The sequence below is a fragment of the Rhea pennata genome, chromosome 14 (genome assembly GCF_028389875.1).
Source record: "Rhea pennata isolate bPtePen1 chromosome 14, bPtePen1.pri, whole genome shotgun sequence".
Taxonomy (NCBI): domain Eukaryota; kingdom Metazoa; phylum Chordata; class Aves; order Rheiformes; family Rheidae; genus Rhea; species Rhea pennata.
Window position 1 is genome coordinate 332,151 of NC_084676.1, and position 17,598 is coordinate 349,748.

Below are 17,598 nucleotides of genomic sequence, written 5' to 3' on the forward strand. Positions count from 1 at the left end.
AAAATGCAGCCATCACTGTTAGGTTTCAGTTATATGCTTGTTCTAAGCAAGCAAGTAATTTATCATTAAAATGCAATCCTAATAGTCAGAAATAAAGTTATCATTCAAGAACTCAGAAGTATTTCATGTGACGGTTAGTGCACATTAAGCTTCCGTATAAAGCTTTCAAAGGAAGAAGAGTCACGGCCTCTTACTCCTTAATCATGTCTCAGAGATTAATAAATAAATAAATAAATAAATAAAAACATGAAGGGTGGAAGAGAAACAGGAAGGAGGTGGCAATCAACAGAAATAAGCACACTGAAGAACTGTTCATGCTCCCTAAAATTTCTTTGGATCAAACACAGCCTTTCAAAAAGAAGCTGTGACATTTCATCCTGAAGCTACACCTCAGCTTAGCTACACAAGTAGCTTGGTAGCAAGTCTTTATTTTTAAACACAGCTCAAAGTGAACTCAATTATTGAGAACTGAATTGTATTCAACTGGTTTTAATCGTAAAGACCCTGTGACCTTCCGCTATGGAAACTAGGCACCAACTGCCCTAACACACACTACGGTGAGCCACGCCGATGTAAGAGCAGCATTTGACAAGTAACTCTCAGAGCTGAAAGGACAAATTTCTACATTGTACAGTCTTGTTAGACATAAAGTTTAGTTAGCTCTACTTAACCCAAAAGATGTAGCGTTTTTCAGTATTCCTGAAATAAGCAGCTGATGGAAAACATTAACAACAGTAGGCAAGAAATAAGCAGTGGCAATATTTTGCTTTTGTTCAAACAGCGAGAGAAAAGATGAAGGATAAGCAATACACAGATTGGAATCCAAAGGGAAATTTTCAAAAAGTCTTCCCAACAGCTGCGATTAAATAGTTCAACTTCAGTGAAAACTGCTAACAAAATACACCAGCAATTATGCAGAGGAGAACAGCGTATACAGAAAAGTCTTTGAAAAATCCTCACCAGGAGGTAACACTGCCAACTAAGCCTATGTATATAGGACTGCAAAAACTTGAGAAGGGGAGAGCAGGTTGGAGCAAGTTTTAGATGGGTCAGACAGGATTACAAAATCTTGGGGGAGGTGGACAACAACTTTAGAGATGGCCCTTTTCCGCTGTGTTTTGTAAAAGCCATTTCAACGTACAGCTTTTTTCTGGGTGCACAGTCAAAAGCATGCAACAAAATCTGGCTATTACATTAAAGCAAGAATATATTATTATATCTGGATACAAACAGAGTTCATGTTTGCTTCGTATCATGAGCTTTCTGAACAGGTCAGCCTTGTATTTTTCAAATGTAAAAGCTCCCACACTTTATCTACTTACTATGTATTACTGCTTACATATCAGCAAGAGAGGATTAATTAATGAAATGTACTTATTTTCTTGCTCAATGCACTGAAGCGCAAAGTACTAAGTGGATTCCTAATGATTATTTCTTCCAAAGTACAAGACACCAAATCACCCTGTTAAAGACTGATTTTACTTTATAGCAAATTAATCCTTCCTCAGGAAGGATGCTGGCCCTATGATTTCACATCTTACAACTATATGTAGAGCGCTATACAACTATATATATTTATATATACACACACATATACGTATACACGTATGCTACGTACATATAAAGCAGAAGAAAGCAAACAAAGATAGACTCAGCTATTTTAAGATTCCTTAAAAGGAACACATTCAATGTCACCAATAAAGATTCAATAAATCCTCTGCATTCACTACATTTTACAGCCATGACTATGTCACAGCATTTTTCTTGCAAACTTTAGATTTTCATCACGTGCTTGAAACACATGAATACACATACTGAAGCACTTCGCTTGCACGGTAGCAATGACGTCAAAGGTGAGGGAGAAACCCAATGGGAGAAGAAACGCAGTTAAGCTCTGTACATTAATGATACTGCGAGCTCTGGTTTAAAATAAAATTTAAGAACTAGTAGTCCTACCATATAATCTTCTCCTCTTAACTTCTCTGTTGCTACAAAATTGCATTTGGGGGGCGGGGGGAGGGTCATTTTTACTTCCTTAAAACAGCAGTCAAGCTGGAAAGTTGGCCAAATGGAAATGTCATTATAGTTTGTACTCCATACAGTACGTGCCTGAAAGTTTCATAAAGCTAATTTTGTTCAGGGAAAAGCAAGAGTCACAATGATATACGGACATGGTTTTAGAAAACAATGAAAAAACCTAACTCTCAAAGATCATGAAACAAGTTTCAAAAACATCTTCACAAACATCTGTATGAAAGCAGAGCAAGCTGAAGCTTGATGGACCCATTCACCGGGGGTCTGGTTCTGGGTTAGAAGATGCTGTCACTGAAACGTAAGTCACTTACTAGCATTACAAAACTCCTTCTCAGAGATGTCATTCTACCGACTGAATACGCTCTTCCAGAAAAATGAGAGCACAACCTCTCCATTTCTCTTCCCCACTGCAAGGGGCACTTAGCTAAGACCGATGGCAACCTGGGGTCATCTTCCAAACACTTTTTTTTTTTTTTTTTTTTTTTAAACCAAAGTGTGTTTTCAAGAGTAAAAGCTGAAGCACGGTCTTCCCGCATAGTGAGGCTTGCGGACCCACACCAGGCGATAGCAATTGCTTTTGCCTCAAGACCCGGTGCTGATGGAAAGCCAACCACAGCTGGGAAGCACAGCGGTTTTGTCTTAGGCAATGGCACTGTGACAAATGACCTCGTTCCAAGAGGAAGGACTAATTTGGGAGCTACAAAACACTTAATGGGAAGATTGCATTTGTCATCTCTGAACATAATCCCAGCAGGATTTCAAGAGACTAGAAAAAATTAATCTCTAGGATGACAGAAGGAAGAGTTCTTAGCAGATGACCTTTTCCAATGGCAGTCCAGAAGCAGAACTACTACTCCTTTTCCACCTTACATCCACTATGGGTTTGTTTTCCTTCTTTCTTTTTCTTTTTTTTTTTAATCTCACCAACTCACACAGTTTCGAGTATTATAAAATTCTTCATCTATGTAGCATTGTCACCATCATGCATCTCTCCAAGATGGAACTGAAAGGAAACCAAGGTGAGCATAAACCACACAAAAGGGGGGGGGGGGGAGAGAAAAAAGATTTCCTTTGGGTATGCTGATTTCTGCTGTCATGTAAAAACAGGTCCTGCTTTGTTTTTTCCACAAAAACTACAATTCAATTTTTGTTGTAATTATTCTAATGGCATTGGTGCCCTGGTTCCACAATAAGGGCCATATAATTGGTTTGAACTGCTGAAATTCAGCAGACGTTCAAGTGACCTTTAGAGAAAATTCGTAGTCTGATTGACCCAAATTCTATCTAAAACCTAATACATACTTATTTTGTGTCACAGGTTAAGGATGCTTCTGCAGACTTAAATATTCAGAAAATAATAAAAAAAAAATATCTACTCTAAAGCTGAATTTAAAATGACATAATAACAAAATCCAGTTTTCCAACATTATAAAAAGCTCACATTTTTTTCAGCAAATTTCTTTAAACCGGGATAAAGTTTAAGACAAATTTTGAAAGACATGAATGAGTGTTTCCCAAACTCATGAAAAAAGTATACAGGACACACAAGCCAAAATAAACGGGTGCAAGAACTGAGCAATTTTAGCTAAGCAACTCTCAGGGTATCAACAGAAGCTGAAGCAAACAGCTTCCGGATGACAGTGCAGCTGCAGCCTGTGACTAAATTTACCCAACAATTGTTATGCTGCAAACACGTATATGTATATTTACACCTATATTTCAGTTCAGTCTTCCTTAAGGGAACTGGATACGGGACCACACAACTTTTAACCAATGGGTTACTGTACAGGCCTCTATAAGAGGCTACAGCTCATTTTATAAATCACCATTTCTCTCTCCAAATTATCCTGGTGACCAGCGTTACTCCAAAAACTAATCCGCAAAGCAGCAATTCGGAAGTCTTTGAAATCATTACCTTAAACATTACTGTTGTCTACAACCAGAACTGCAGAACCAAATAAAACTGAGTAAAGTTTCTTACAACACATCTGGAATTTCAGCCTACAAACCAGAACTCCAAGTAGGAAAGAAACAGAAGCATACAGAAATGCTACCTCCTACACAAAAAACATCCGCTAAGCAGAACAGAACAGGAATAAAAATATTCCAACACAGAGAGAAAACTTTTTTTTTTGGGGGGGGGTGGGGGGGGGGGAGGGAAACGAACTTCATCTTGATATCTTAAAACAGCAAGAAAGCTTCAACTTGGATACAGCCAGTGAAGAAATCTGTGCAGGTAACTGTGCAGTGTGAATGGGAAAAGTTTCAAGTATGCAATGTGAAACACTTCAAGAAACCAAATTTATACTGAATAATGAAAATCAGGTCTAAAAGCTTTGCTCTTACCAAAAGATGTGACTAAAATAATTTGTTTTCCCTCATATTGACACTAATAAACTGTACCAACCCTACACGTCTTTAACAGACCCAATTAAAATTGCATTTACTGGGGGCAATCCACCTAGACTCCTAGTTGCAACTCTGAGCTAAATAAATTGAGTGATAAATTACACCAACACATTGGCAAGACTAGATACCAGATACTGTATTTACATAGGCACTTCCAGTTAAATTACTCAGAATGCTAAAAATTTGAGGTTTTGCAGACACTTAACAACATCCTCACCGACAGCTAGTTTCTAGTGAAACCTGGCAAAGCTTGCTGCTTTTACACTGCCACCAGTAAGAGCGATAATAAAAAAATATTTCAATGCAGAGGGCAAAAGTTTATTTAACATTTCTGTTCTTCCAAAGCAGACTCGATACAAACTGCAAAAACACAGCAAGAATAAAAATGTTCACGCTGCTTCTACAGTAAGGGTCTCAACACTTACCACCACCGATACCTCACCAAGGGAGATACTTCAAGACAAATTCTCTAATTAGAGAAGACTTATCCTCTGTCCAAGAGACCGACCGGCTTTCCACACATCCAACACAAAGCCCCTGAACAACTTTATCTAGCATTTGTAGCTTGCATGCAAAAACCAGTTGTCAGAACTTACTTCAGCTGCTAAAATTTCTTTACAAAATTGAGGACTAAGAGCAAATTGGTGTTAAAAAAAATGCATTTTAAACACAGATCAAAGTTCAGAGCGAACGTAAAGTGAGGTAGCTTTGAAATTCATTTTGAAAGCTACCTAAATTTGCAATTTAGGATTATGATTTACGAAGCGGTCATTCTTTGGCCATAGTCTGGATTCTTTCTTTTTTCTTTTTCTTTTTTTTCTTTCTTTTCTTTTTTTTTTTTAAGAGTATCTAAATCTCTCCTAATAATTTTTAAGAAGTGAAGCAAATCTCTGAATTTCAGAAGAAAATATATTTCACTAAAGCAACATCGATTTCTTTTTGCAGCAGCCTCAAAAACTGAAGAAGCTAAATTTTCCTCAGGTTGCCTTTTTGTAAACATGTACTTTGTAATTGTTTTGCAAGAGCATGCCATTTCTATGGATTTGGAAATGAGTAAACTTCATTTCCTAGCAAAACCAATCTTTGGTTAGTTACAAAAACAGTAAAAAGTTGCATAAAACTAACCAACAACAAGCAGGGTATTTACAGTTAAAGACCCTATGTTTAATTTAGGGTTTTTAATCCTAAAAGGTAAGGAGGAGCTCCGGCTTGCTTTCCATTCCCCCCCCCCACCCTCCAAATGGCACATATTTTAGCTTGTTTCATTTTTTATGGTATACGGAAATGGAAGAACAAAGCGATTTTTGTCAGAGGGTTATGCTGCCAAGCGTTCAAGCTTCGACAAGTCAGTGGGGAGGTTTTCAGTCGGCTGTCTCAAATCCAGACCCGTTTCACTCTGCCGTGCTCAGTTGACTGCAGAGATTCTTTTCACGACGGCTGCTTACAACACATAACAGCGAAGGGTGCGCTGATTCGAATATAACACTGTTAAAGTCTACATGCTGCGTGGTCCCGTGCCAGAGAAATTATTAACAACTACGCCAAAGTTTAGCCCTTGTTGACTATGTTTTGCATTAACGCCTCAAATTTTCCATCTTGCACGCTCAAGTAAATCTTCCTTAACAATATTTAAGAATAATCTAACAGTATTTTTTGTTGGGAATGTAGTCTTGTAGTCTGAAGAACATCCTAGAGCGGTGAATGAATGATACCAAACGAGAAAAGGGGAACTAAGCCTGAATCTCTAAAGTACCAGAGGGTTTCTTTGAATTCAATTGTACAGCTGAAGAGAGCTGATAGACGGCACAACTATTCCACCTACTGAGATTTCCAGGGAAGGCCGCGAAGTTGCAGTCACTCTTGACTTACACGAACTTCACTACAGTTATTAGTCACCGTTCTGAACGTTCCTGGGAATTGTTAGCAAAAAGTCTTATTCCACATTTCCAAAAGCATGGGGGGAAACTGCAGCAGACAGGGCAGTGACCACAAAGAGGAGAGGGGGAAAAAAAAAAAAAAAGACAGAGAGAGAGAGAGAGAGAGAGAGAGAGAGAGAAAAGACAGGAAAATAAGGGCTGAGGAACAGACTGAAGGACCAAAGGAGAGTTGAGTTAAGAAACACTGGATTAAGAGAAACAAAATAATGAAACACTAACAAAAGAACAAGACTACAGCCCAAACAGGCACAGTCCCAGACAACAGTATCCTGCATACGTCCGACAGTAAACAAATCCTACTGGAAAAGGTGAAAAGCAGCTCAAAAATGATACCTCTTTTTCAAATGGGGCTTACCCAACCCAAGTGTGTGTGTGAGGGAAAAAAAATCTCAATTTATCTTCATGCAGTTAGCAGCAAAAGCAAGAATGTTTCAATTTTTGCTTTCATCCAGTCAACATGACATACTATTGCCATATGTTAAATGTGGTAAGCAGTTATTCCCGTTTAACATCCAGGGTTTAGAAGGTATTCTGAAAACAATGCCATTACAGAGAAGCACTAAAGAGCTAAATGGTTTTGCTCAGATTCCAGACGTGTTTAAAACTAAAAGCAGCAGAACAGAGATAGATATATCTGTCATCAACATAAGTGACAATATTTAGGATTTTTCTAGAGATGGCTACTACACTAAGGAAATTCACTGAGGGATAAGCCTGTATGTAAAAATCCTATGGAAGAAGAAAAAAAATTGTGGGTTTTCGGGTTCCCCATGGCCACTTTTAATCACTCACGGTTAGACTTTTTAAAGAAGCGCAGAAAAAGATGAGTTCACAGGGCTAAAACATGTCTCTGGGACATGTTTGCACTTTGGAAAGAGTTTTGTTTTGTATTTTTTTTAAAAAAAAAGAAAGGTCTCATGTTAGAATTGGAAGTGACTGTTAGGATTAATAGCACTAATCAGGAATTTTATTCTTAAGTAAATATTCCCAAACTGGAAAACCCCTAGATGTTTTTGGAGGGAAGGAGAGAAACGGAAACTGAGCACACAAATTAATGCAAAAATAGGTATATTTCTTAACCCACCTGCTATTAGGTCATCAAGAGTGTCGGTAAGCGTCTGTGCTGGAGTGGCAACCATTAATCCGTCTGGTTCTTGAACTAACAGCCCCTGCCCAGCAATTTGCTGCTGCTGTCCTACATTCTGCTGATTACCTACTGCTTTCTGAAGTTCAAGAGACTCTGTCCCTTTATAACCTAAATTACCAGAAAAATTACATTGAGGTGTTGGCAAAGGCTGGTTAGGGACAAACTCTATTTGTTCAGCAGGTGGTGAAGACTGTTGTTGCTCATCATCTTTAGACAAGACTGTGTCAACCTGAGGTAACCCTGAAAAGTTATCCTCTGGCAGACCCTTATCAGCTTCCACTTCTGGGAAGACCCCTGTAAGTGGGCACTGCTGTTGCAGGGGAAGTGGTGTGTCTGTCTGACCTTTGGTCTCCAAATATTCTTTGGTAAACTGCTGTTGGGTTTTCATCTGCAACTGCCTTTCCACCTTCTGTAGCTCCTTCAATATTTTCTTCTTCTTCTGTACTTGTTCTTCTCTGTTCTTTTTAAGTTCTTCAATCTTATCTTTATTTAAAGGTTCACCTTGAATTAATTCCAATGATTTAAGTTGTGCTTTTTCAATAGCACTAATTCTCTGTCCAAGTTCATTCAGCTTGCCTTCAGTCTCTTCTACTATGCATTCCAAAGGCTGGTATGGGTGAAAAGGTGGCAGTAGGTCCTTATCTGCTACCTGCAGGGAACTTGACTTCTGCTTGGATGCACCTAAGCACATGAAAAATGTTTGAAAAAATGCCATGCTGAAGATACCCCATACCTCCCCTCTCTCCCACCAAGAAAAAAAAAAAAAAAAAAAAAAAAAAAAAAGAACACTTTACAACTAACACTGCACATCTGTCAAACCACAGAAAAGTAAAACCTATACTCCATTTTAAGACACACAGGTCAAGGCTGGAATTTTCAGTATTGATCCTAAACCCAGTATTGATCCCTTAAAAATAGCTATTTTAATTTTAAGGAATTAGGAGCTTTACGATTTCTGATATACCTGACTGCATCTGGTAATTAAAATCAGGAGGAAGAGCAAGGTAATTTAAATAATTGAATGAGCATTTGTTCTGTTTGCATATTTGTTCTGTTGTGCAGAGCAAATTAAGCTAACAAAAGTATAAACCTTTTTCCTGAGGCTAACTTCCAAAAGCAAAGTTGCAAGCAGAAACAGTCTATATTTAAGAGAAACTAACTCTACAGGAAGAGCAATATTTTGAGCTAGTATTTCTCCAAATGCTTTATTATTCCACAGTTACATTACAAGCAGAATCCTGCCCATGCAAGCCTGAATATGTACACCAATATATTTTAATTTGGGCATCCTTTTCAATATTCTGAGAGGAAAATTAACCTCTTGCTTGCCTCCCCTGCCTCCACCACCAAATTAACAATTCTGCTCACTATTAAAACCTAAAAACCTTCAAAACCATCTAGCAAGAAACACCATGCCAGGGTAGTCCTTCCATGAACGATCACAAGGAACGTACATGAAAGCTCCAGTCAGATCTTCCTAATAAGAATCTATTAGATATTACTTCAGTGTTTTTTTAAAAAAGAAAAAAATAATTAAAAACAAGAAAGGTTTTAGCTTCAAAGAATTTTCTACAGTAGCTCTCATTCTGTAATTGGTGATATATGTAGTATTTTTGAAAGACACAACTTGAACATTAATAAAATAGACTCATGCAATTCGTTATTAAAAGGGGAACTAAAGTTCAATAGTCTTAGCCATTGCTTATTAAAGATATCTAACCATAACACTGTTAAATGGAAGTGTGGATGAAGGAACTAAGTCTCAGATAAATCACTGCTTCTGGAACGATTACGTTTCCTAAACCACTGCTTTATTTCTCCCTGGGCTTTCCTTCTTCAAGCTATTAATTCATAAGCGATCTCATTTTATACTGCTGTCAAAACAGGAGTCACATGCACACACTGCACTTTCAGATGAACCTTCTTTGAGGAACTAATTGAGGAAAAAAATATGTGAGAATTCTCTTAAAAAAAAAGAAAAAGGAAACATTAAAATAGAGCCGAACTAAACTCTGTGCTGAATAACTTCACCAATGAGACTCTCTGGAACGAGAGCAAAGTCTATCTAAATTTTAAAGGAACAACACAAGTCTTGATAACTTCAGGAAATATCCTAGAACGTCATCTCAGCATGCTACAAGCTCTTTAGGTACATCGAGACTTGACACCCTTTAGCAAGCTCCTTCTCTAACTTAATATTTATAACATAACTTAATATTGCTGCCTTGCCAAAAGATCCACAGTCCCAGTTGAATATATTTTTAAGCCAAAATATTTTTCCTATTTTTTCTCCGAACCGTAAGTCCCAAAGTAGTATTTCTGAAGAGGATGAAGGATTTGACTGAAGATCAGCAGTAACGCTCTTTGTACTGGCTGGTGGGTGGATAACTACCTCAAGTCCATTTTAAGCTGCTAGCTATTTGGCTTTATAAACTTCTAAGGTTTACATAGTTATTATTCTGTTTTAAAGGCTGCATTTTAATTTACAAATTTATCATATATTTTAAGTTTTAGAGATTACTCTTGAAAACAGTTAGATGTTTTTTCTATATCCTTGTTAGAAGTTAATGAAAGAAAAAGTCAGCTGGCCCTTTGAAACCAAGCTGCTCCACTGCAAATACCACTGAAATAGCAGAAACATCAGTAGATCTAACTCCAAACTAACCTTTAAGACGTGGCTTAGAAAGGAACACTTCATACCGCTGTGTTTTCCTGCTATTCTTAAGGTTACCACATTTACCTTTTTCATAATAACAAACCATTTCCTGACTTCTAATAGGATCAGTGGAACAGGTTGCCCAGAGAGGTTGTGGAGTCTCTGGAGATATTCAAAATCTGCCTGGACATGATCCTAACATGCTCTAGGTGACCCTGCTTGAGCGAGGGGGTTGGACTAGATGATCTTCAGAGGTCCCTTCCAACCTCACCCACTCTGTGATTCTATGTGTCTGGGCAGCTTACATCACCTCATAGAAAAGAGAAGTTGTAGTTCAAAGAGCCCTCAAATCATAAAGTATCAATATTGTCTCTCTCGATCAACATTCACCTGGGTAAAAAAACAAGCCAGGCTGTCACAAAAAACCTCTTCTAAAACCACAGGAGAAAGTATAGAGCAGAACAGCCTTGTATAAAAACCTCTAATGCTTCTAGTCCATATGTACTGACTAAAGGACACAAGGTTGGTCATGCTATGAGCAACAGACTCCCCAAATGGTATCTCAAGATAAGGAATGAACGTCAGAAGCTCAGGTAGTTTCTGAAAACAGAATTTCAGAAGATTAATACAGCTCATGTTGTGCCCCTGGATAAAGAGTATACAAATACGGGCGCCCTGCAAACAAAGAACTATGCTCCTGGAAACTCTGAAGGTATGGAGATGCACTGTAATGAGCCTCTAAATTTGGCCACTGCTCAAGGTTGTAAACCATCCTTTTCATGTCAGAAAATATTTGCAATCTGTAATATCGGGGAAGATGAAAGAGAATGCGGGGTAGGAAGAAAAGATTAAGGGTTTGCTGAACTTGAGGTTCTCATCCTAACAACCATTTCAACACAGAGGTGGAGAAGCTGCTGCTGGTAGCTTCAGGAAATATAAGTATTGTAATATAAGAATATTAGAAGTATTTAAAAGTAGCAATTAAAAGTTTCCTAGGAGAGTCAGATTCTTTTAACCACTGTTAAACTTACAAGTTAATAACTTTCTGAAAAAGTACCTACTGAACGCAACAATAAATGCCTTTTCCCTAAAACAGTTTAGTACGTTCCACAATGATATGCAGATTGCCAGCAGCCTGGTAAGAGGCTGTTATTCACCAAGACTACAATATCAAACATAACATGATTTTACTACTGCAAAAACTGAGTTGGAGAGACAATCTTCATTTTAAATTTCCTATTTTTATCCAAATCTTCCCCTATAATATAATATCCTGAAAAACACTGTGCCTACTTCAGTAAAGACTCAGGAATAAGACATTATTTTGTACTTTCAAATTTTAAATACAATACAAATTTTTAAGTACAGTAAGACTAAAAAAAAAAATTATAGGCCTCACCATAATTAAGTCAACTTGGTATTTTTCATTTTGTTCATTTATTTTTAAGCAAATTGTCAATTATTCTACACAACTTAATACAAAACTAGACCCAGCAATACTAAAAAGCCAATATATTCTCTAAAGCAACTGGTTATAAGACCTATTCAGAAGAGTTGAAGACAGGATCAATGAAAACCCAGATGCTGCTACTCAAGTATCACCTGCTACCAGCTAATCAAGATTACATGAAAGAGATTAATCAAGTTGGTAGGAAACCCAGTGGGTACAGGCACGTCAGGAAAGCAACTAGGAGGAGCATCTCCTAATTTATTTTGTGAACAGTAACACCAAGCGCTCTTTTACTGACATGTCCATATTTCCAGTTTCTTGTTCCTAGCCTTTCCAATTCATCATTTCAACTATCAATCCCATGCAAAGCAGAGAGTCACCATTTCGCTCCTTCCCTCACACTGTTCACTTCCTCTCGCCGGCACGTCGGTGTTTTGACCGGCATACACTACTCTGGAAAAGATACATTCTGGACAAATGCAGCTCCCCATCATTTCCCGTGAATTCTTACTCACTCGCAGGAAACGTAAAGGCATCCTACATATACTACTCCAGTGCACTGCAGCTAAGTCTCACCAACACCTAAATTGGTTTGCAGTATTCTCTTCGTCCAGTGCAGCAGCCCCTAATTATTAATAATCCCTCGATCACTGAGTAAAATGCATTGGAAAACACTGTTATGTCTCCTTGCTGCAAGTAACATTTAGCATTTTTTGACCCTGCACTGCTGGCAAACAAGAATCTGGAAAAATAATGTTGATGTTTCTAGGTCACAAATAGCTCAAGCTATTCAACTCTAATTTAAATGCACATAAAATATGTTCATTTTCACAGCCACTCGATACGGTCTTTCATCCCAAAGATTACAATCTGATACCATCTTTTTTCCTTAGTACTAAGGCTCTCTAGGAATTTACTCTTCTAGTCCTGACATCTAAACTAAAGGACACCTTGTTTTCCCAAGAAGCACGTAGTGTATACAATCTTTCACAAATGCAAGCCATAAACCTAGTTCAAACTTGCTGATCCACTTTTAATGATATTGCTATTAGATGTACCACTTGCATTTGCTAACATCCAAATGATGGCCCATACATTACACTGTCCGTGCAAGGAGGCACTTCTGCTGCCCTCCGCAGGTCTAAGGACAGAGTATTTACTCCAAGATAGTTCTGACAAGCAGGAATTAGATACACAGCTTTTTGTTTTTTTAAGGTTTTTTTTAGTGCAAATAAAGCTTAATTCAGATGTTACTCCAACAGCACTGTCTGACAAATTAGCAAGAAGAGACATTCTTGCTGAACAACTGTTTCTGAGAGGCAATCACAGTTAAAAACAATCACTAATTTATTTTTAAGGGCATTTCAGAAGATTTGGTTTTCCAGTTCAGAATTGCCAGGAGATTTCTATCAATGCAACTGCACTTCAGCTTAGTAGTTTTCATCTTGTCCACTACCAGCAATAGTTTTATCTGGCATGAGATGAAATTCTGGCACTTCTTGACAGTTAGCTCTTGAAATTAAAGAGCTGACTGGAAAAAAAAAATCCAAATACAGGCAGTTAAATTCCAAAAGCTTTAGGGTAAACAAATTTACAACAAGAAAATCTCAACTGTGAGATACACATTTGTACATTCAAACACATCTCCAAATAGTATCCAAGTCTGTATAAATCACCATGTCACGCTGACAGTTAATATCACACCTAGAACTTCAAAATCACATCAGATTTAATCTGTTCGTCTCTTCACACAAGGTAGATGTCAGGAAACATAAATTCATAGTGAAGTATTTCACAGATCTGTGTGGTTTGTCACAGAAAAGCCTGTCTGCTATTATTCTTACACTTCAGAGTGAAATCAGGTTTTTCAAGAAATAGGATAAACAAAACTTAGGATTTGATCTGCAGTCAGCATTAAAACTCACCAGTTAAAACAGCAGTAGGGTGAGCTCAATACTGAATTTTCATGAAAATTCCATATTTAATTCATATTACTAAAAATCAGAATCTCTGAAAAGCTGGCAAAACAATAAGTCAATCCATGTACATAAACACAAAATATAATATTACATAATTTGGAAAATAACCTACAAAATTTTCTAGAAAATTTCATCTGCAACATTGTTAAGACAGTGTTGCAATTCTTCTTTATGAAGAACAGAATGATTCATAGAGGACTGAATGTTTAGACGAGTTTATAATCAACTATGGTTCTCTTGTAAGCCATGTAATATTTTGCCCATCTTTATCACTTCCACAGCTCCTTTTATAGGCTACTTGCTCGGAAACAAGTGCAATGACATCCATGCGCCAAAGGCTACGGAGTTGAAGAGAAAAGCTCCACAGCATAATCAGCTAACTCTGATTAGAAAAACTAATGTTCTTCTGACACGCAGAAAAACAAACAAACAAAACTTTAGTTACTTTCCAACTTTATTCTTCTACTCAAGTTTCTTCTGGTAGGTCGCTGGATAGAACCTGACTAGGAACTTGCTCAGATGCAATTAGTTAGCAGGTGTCAGTCTGATAATTGGACCTTCAGAGGAATAAAATTTCGGAAACCACTCTGAAAATGTTTTTATATGCTTGCATGTGTATACCCCCCAGAGTGTATCTTGTTTAAATAATCAGCTTAGATTCACAGAAAAGAGAAACAAGAATGTAAGTCTACTAAGAAAGTATGCGTGAAGTTAGAAAGAGGCACGGACTGTTTTTCTGTGAGGTGAAAAATGCTATCTAGAATTATTCACCTTTACAGATACACTAGGCTTAGGAACTTCTGATAGAAAAATCAAAAGGGTGGAGGGCAAAACCTCTCAAGCAGAATTTATAACCTTACATTAAAGCCAAGGAAGAAGGAAAAAATCTAATTTAGGATCCTGCATGGGAGAGAACCAAGAAAGCTGCATTTTACTCGGCAATTCCTCTACGATAACTGGAACAATTGGCAGAAAACATGCAAATGGCCAGAGGATATTGGAAGATGTTGAGCCATAAGAAACAGTGAGCAGACAGTTGGATCATGCACTCGAGAAGCCTGAAAGGGGTCAAAACAGAGTCTTGTAAGCCAGAACATCAGCTACTTTTTTATCCTTCTGCTCTACAAAAACAGCATCAACTATCAAATCCTACTGATAATCGGAGCCCTGCTCTAAATAAATCACAGAAGGTGTGAGATAGCTCTGTTGGAATATATCCCAATATAACTACTAGGCAAAAAAAAAGTCAGATTTAGAGCAAAAACCATTGTGTTTGTAGTTACTGAAGCCACATGATGTTTCTTTCAAGTAATTAGCTTGTGAGTAAAATTTAGCATGGGGGTATGGAGGATACTCACTGGCACTGCTGCATACGAAAGCTTAAAACATTCCTAAAAACTACTCAACTTGAAGTGGATTCCTGTCTCCCACTCGGGACTCAAGGGCAGATGTGAAAGTTTTTTTCTTTTTCTTTTTTCCTTTTCTTTCTTTTTTTTTTTTTTTTTTTTTCGTTTTTTTTTTTTTTTTTTTGGTGAAAACTCGTTAAATCCATTCAGTCTTGTCAAAGCTCCCCAAATAAGAAGGGCTGCAAGTTTTTGCCCACTAAAATCCAACAGCAGAGAAGTCTACTGACAGCATATTGTTAAGTCTGAAGCACTCAAGTTCGCCTATTAGTTAGCTTGTAAGCACAATTTCAGATTGGTGAAGTAGTGAAACATATTTTGGGAAAAGCTTCCAAAAGACTCCTACTTCATATGAATTCAAACATTTTCACCAAGAAAGGAAAACTCAACCTACTGCTGCATTCCACAGACTTCCTAAGCATCTCCTCTTTGCACAAGCGTACTGATTTTGGGTCATGTTCTGAAAGCATACCGTGGATACACACTACGGCAGTCACCAAGCACATTCTGTGAAAGACTAAGCACGCTGCAGAGTCATGGAGAACAACCAGCGAGCGCTTCGAATCCCATTCTTGAACATTAACTCGGGTTTACAAGCCACATAAGTTTATCAATGGCAACAACATTTCAGATGACGTTCTCTGCCCAGAGTGATTTCTTGAAGAAACACAACAGAATTCCTTAAGACCATTTCATAATGCTAGAAGTGGCCTACAATTTGCAGGGCACCAAGAAAAATGCCTTTAAAAGTACACTTAAAATTACAAAAAGAGCAATGATATTCACAGCTTATACTCACTAGGACTGACAGCTCACGCAGCCTCTTTAAAATTAGCATGGGGAATTCCTTAACATCCCAGCACGTTTGCGAGGGAGCGAGTGGGAAGAGCAATCTGTCTTAATACGGAAAGAGTTACACTGGCTGGATTCAGACTGTGTCAGAAGAAACAGTTTATAAACGGCTCTTCAGTCACCCACTCCACCTCATTTTGCCTTGCAAGAAGTCTAACTGCTTGGTGCCAAAGCTTAAAGAGGAGTAGGGGGAGAAAAACAAAAAAAAAAAAGGAGTGGGAGAGAGAGGGATAAGAAACACATCCATGCATTTGGATGCAGGCTGGGGACCTGACTATACCTGGAAGCAACACTCCTGGTGAGGGTGTCAGGCTCACATGAGAGGGTAGCAGGGAGAGCCACCAGCCCCAGGCACACTTCATGCAATCAGCCCTAGAGTCAATTCTCCTTTCTCCCCTCACCACATCTGACTAATCTTTATGATTTTATGAGGCTACCAGTGTTGCATAGGACATTCAGATGAATGTCTCTAGATCCACTGTCAGCTCTGAAATGTTTTTCTTCTCACGTGCTGCTAAATATTGATATTTAATCATTTGTCCAAACAACTGTTCAAATAGCAACTATTCCATAGGCCGCCTTAGTCTACTAAAGGATAATGATGCCATTCAAAATTAGTTAGCTGCTGCTATTGCACTTCTTGCAAAACTGATACGGATACTCTAAAACAGACTGAGCTGAGGTTAAAAAGGCCAGGTGTTCTCCTGCATTCTGTAAGTAGCTAAGAGTTTATCCAAGAGCTTAGAGCTCAAGTCAAAACCCTGAAGGCAAGAAATCTCTCCCAAGATAAGCAGTTTGGTAACAGAATAACCAAGGACTACATTTTTTTTCCCCCCAGAGAAATAATAGAAATACATCTATTTGCACCCTCTTTTAACCCCTCATCTCCCAAGAAGCCTAACAATGAAATTTGGTATATTAAACCCATGTGCATATTGGAATTTAAGAACAGAAGTTTAGCAAAGAACTCTACCATAGTTACAAGTATCAGTGTGGTATAATTACAACAATCACATAGTGTTTAAACACAAAATATCTTTGTTCCCCCTAGAGACTTCAGATGCACAAGAGCTTTATGCACAAGACTTGCAGTAATGCTTCATTAGTCCAACAGCACCCTCCAGATTGATACATCTCTTCCAACACATCAGATTAGTTTTTGCTGACCCACATGAAGCATGTCCTGAAACACTGAGAACTACCTCTCCCAATGAGAGTTCCGATAACATACTACTGCTAAACAGACGCCTAAAATATGTACTGACATTTATTATAAGTTTTTGATGCAATCTATTTCTTAAAGTACAATTATCTGCATTTTATGATTTAATATTGCCAGACTTCAAGTTCATACTTTACTCTTCTGACTCAGTATCAACTAAGCTTTCATCGATTCCCACGCATCATACAATATATTCCCACATCACTATCCTGATTAGTGTCACCAATAGTTATGTAATTGTAAGGGCACACATGCTGGTATAAACTTTTTTGTTTTATTTGAATCAAAAGGTGTGTATTCTTTTCGTTTTTTATATATTCGTTTTTATAGACTCCAAAATATAAAAATGTTCTAGGTATATTAAGTTCTAGGAAAACTGTACAATAATTATATCCGAGAAAAGAACTGCACATCAATTATCCATACATAGCATATATGCATAGAAAAAGTCAAGGATGCATATACGCATAGAAAAAGTCAAGGACCCTGCTTGAGCAGGGGGGCTGGAC

The 17,598-nt window shown here is 37.8% G+C and overlaps 1 protein-coding gene across 5 annotated transcripts in view; it reads right to left on the reverse strand.

The window, feature by feature from the left end:
* Nucleotides 1–17,598, reverse strand: part of ANKHD1 (ankyrin repeat and KH domain containing 1) — a 121,896-nt gene that overhangs the window by 32,208 nt on the left and 72,090 nt on the right. For 4 of the 5 annotated variants that reach the window (XM_062587499.1, XM_062587498.1, XM_062587496.1 and 1 more), the window contains one exon: nucleotides 7,465–8,208. The exons of the other annotated variant lie outside the window; for it this stretch is intronic. In XM_062587499.1, coding sequence (XP_062443483.1) covers nucleotides 7,465–8,208 — 744 coding nt within the window. The remainder of the gene's footprint in view (nucleotides 1–7,464; nucleotides 8,209–17,598) is intronic. 5 annotated transcript variants of the gene reach the window in all.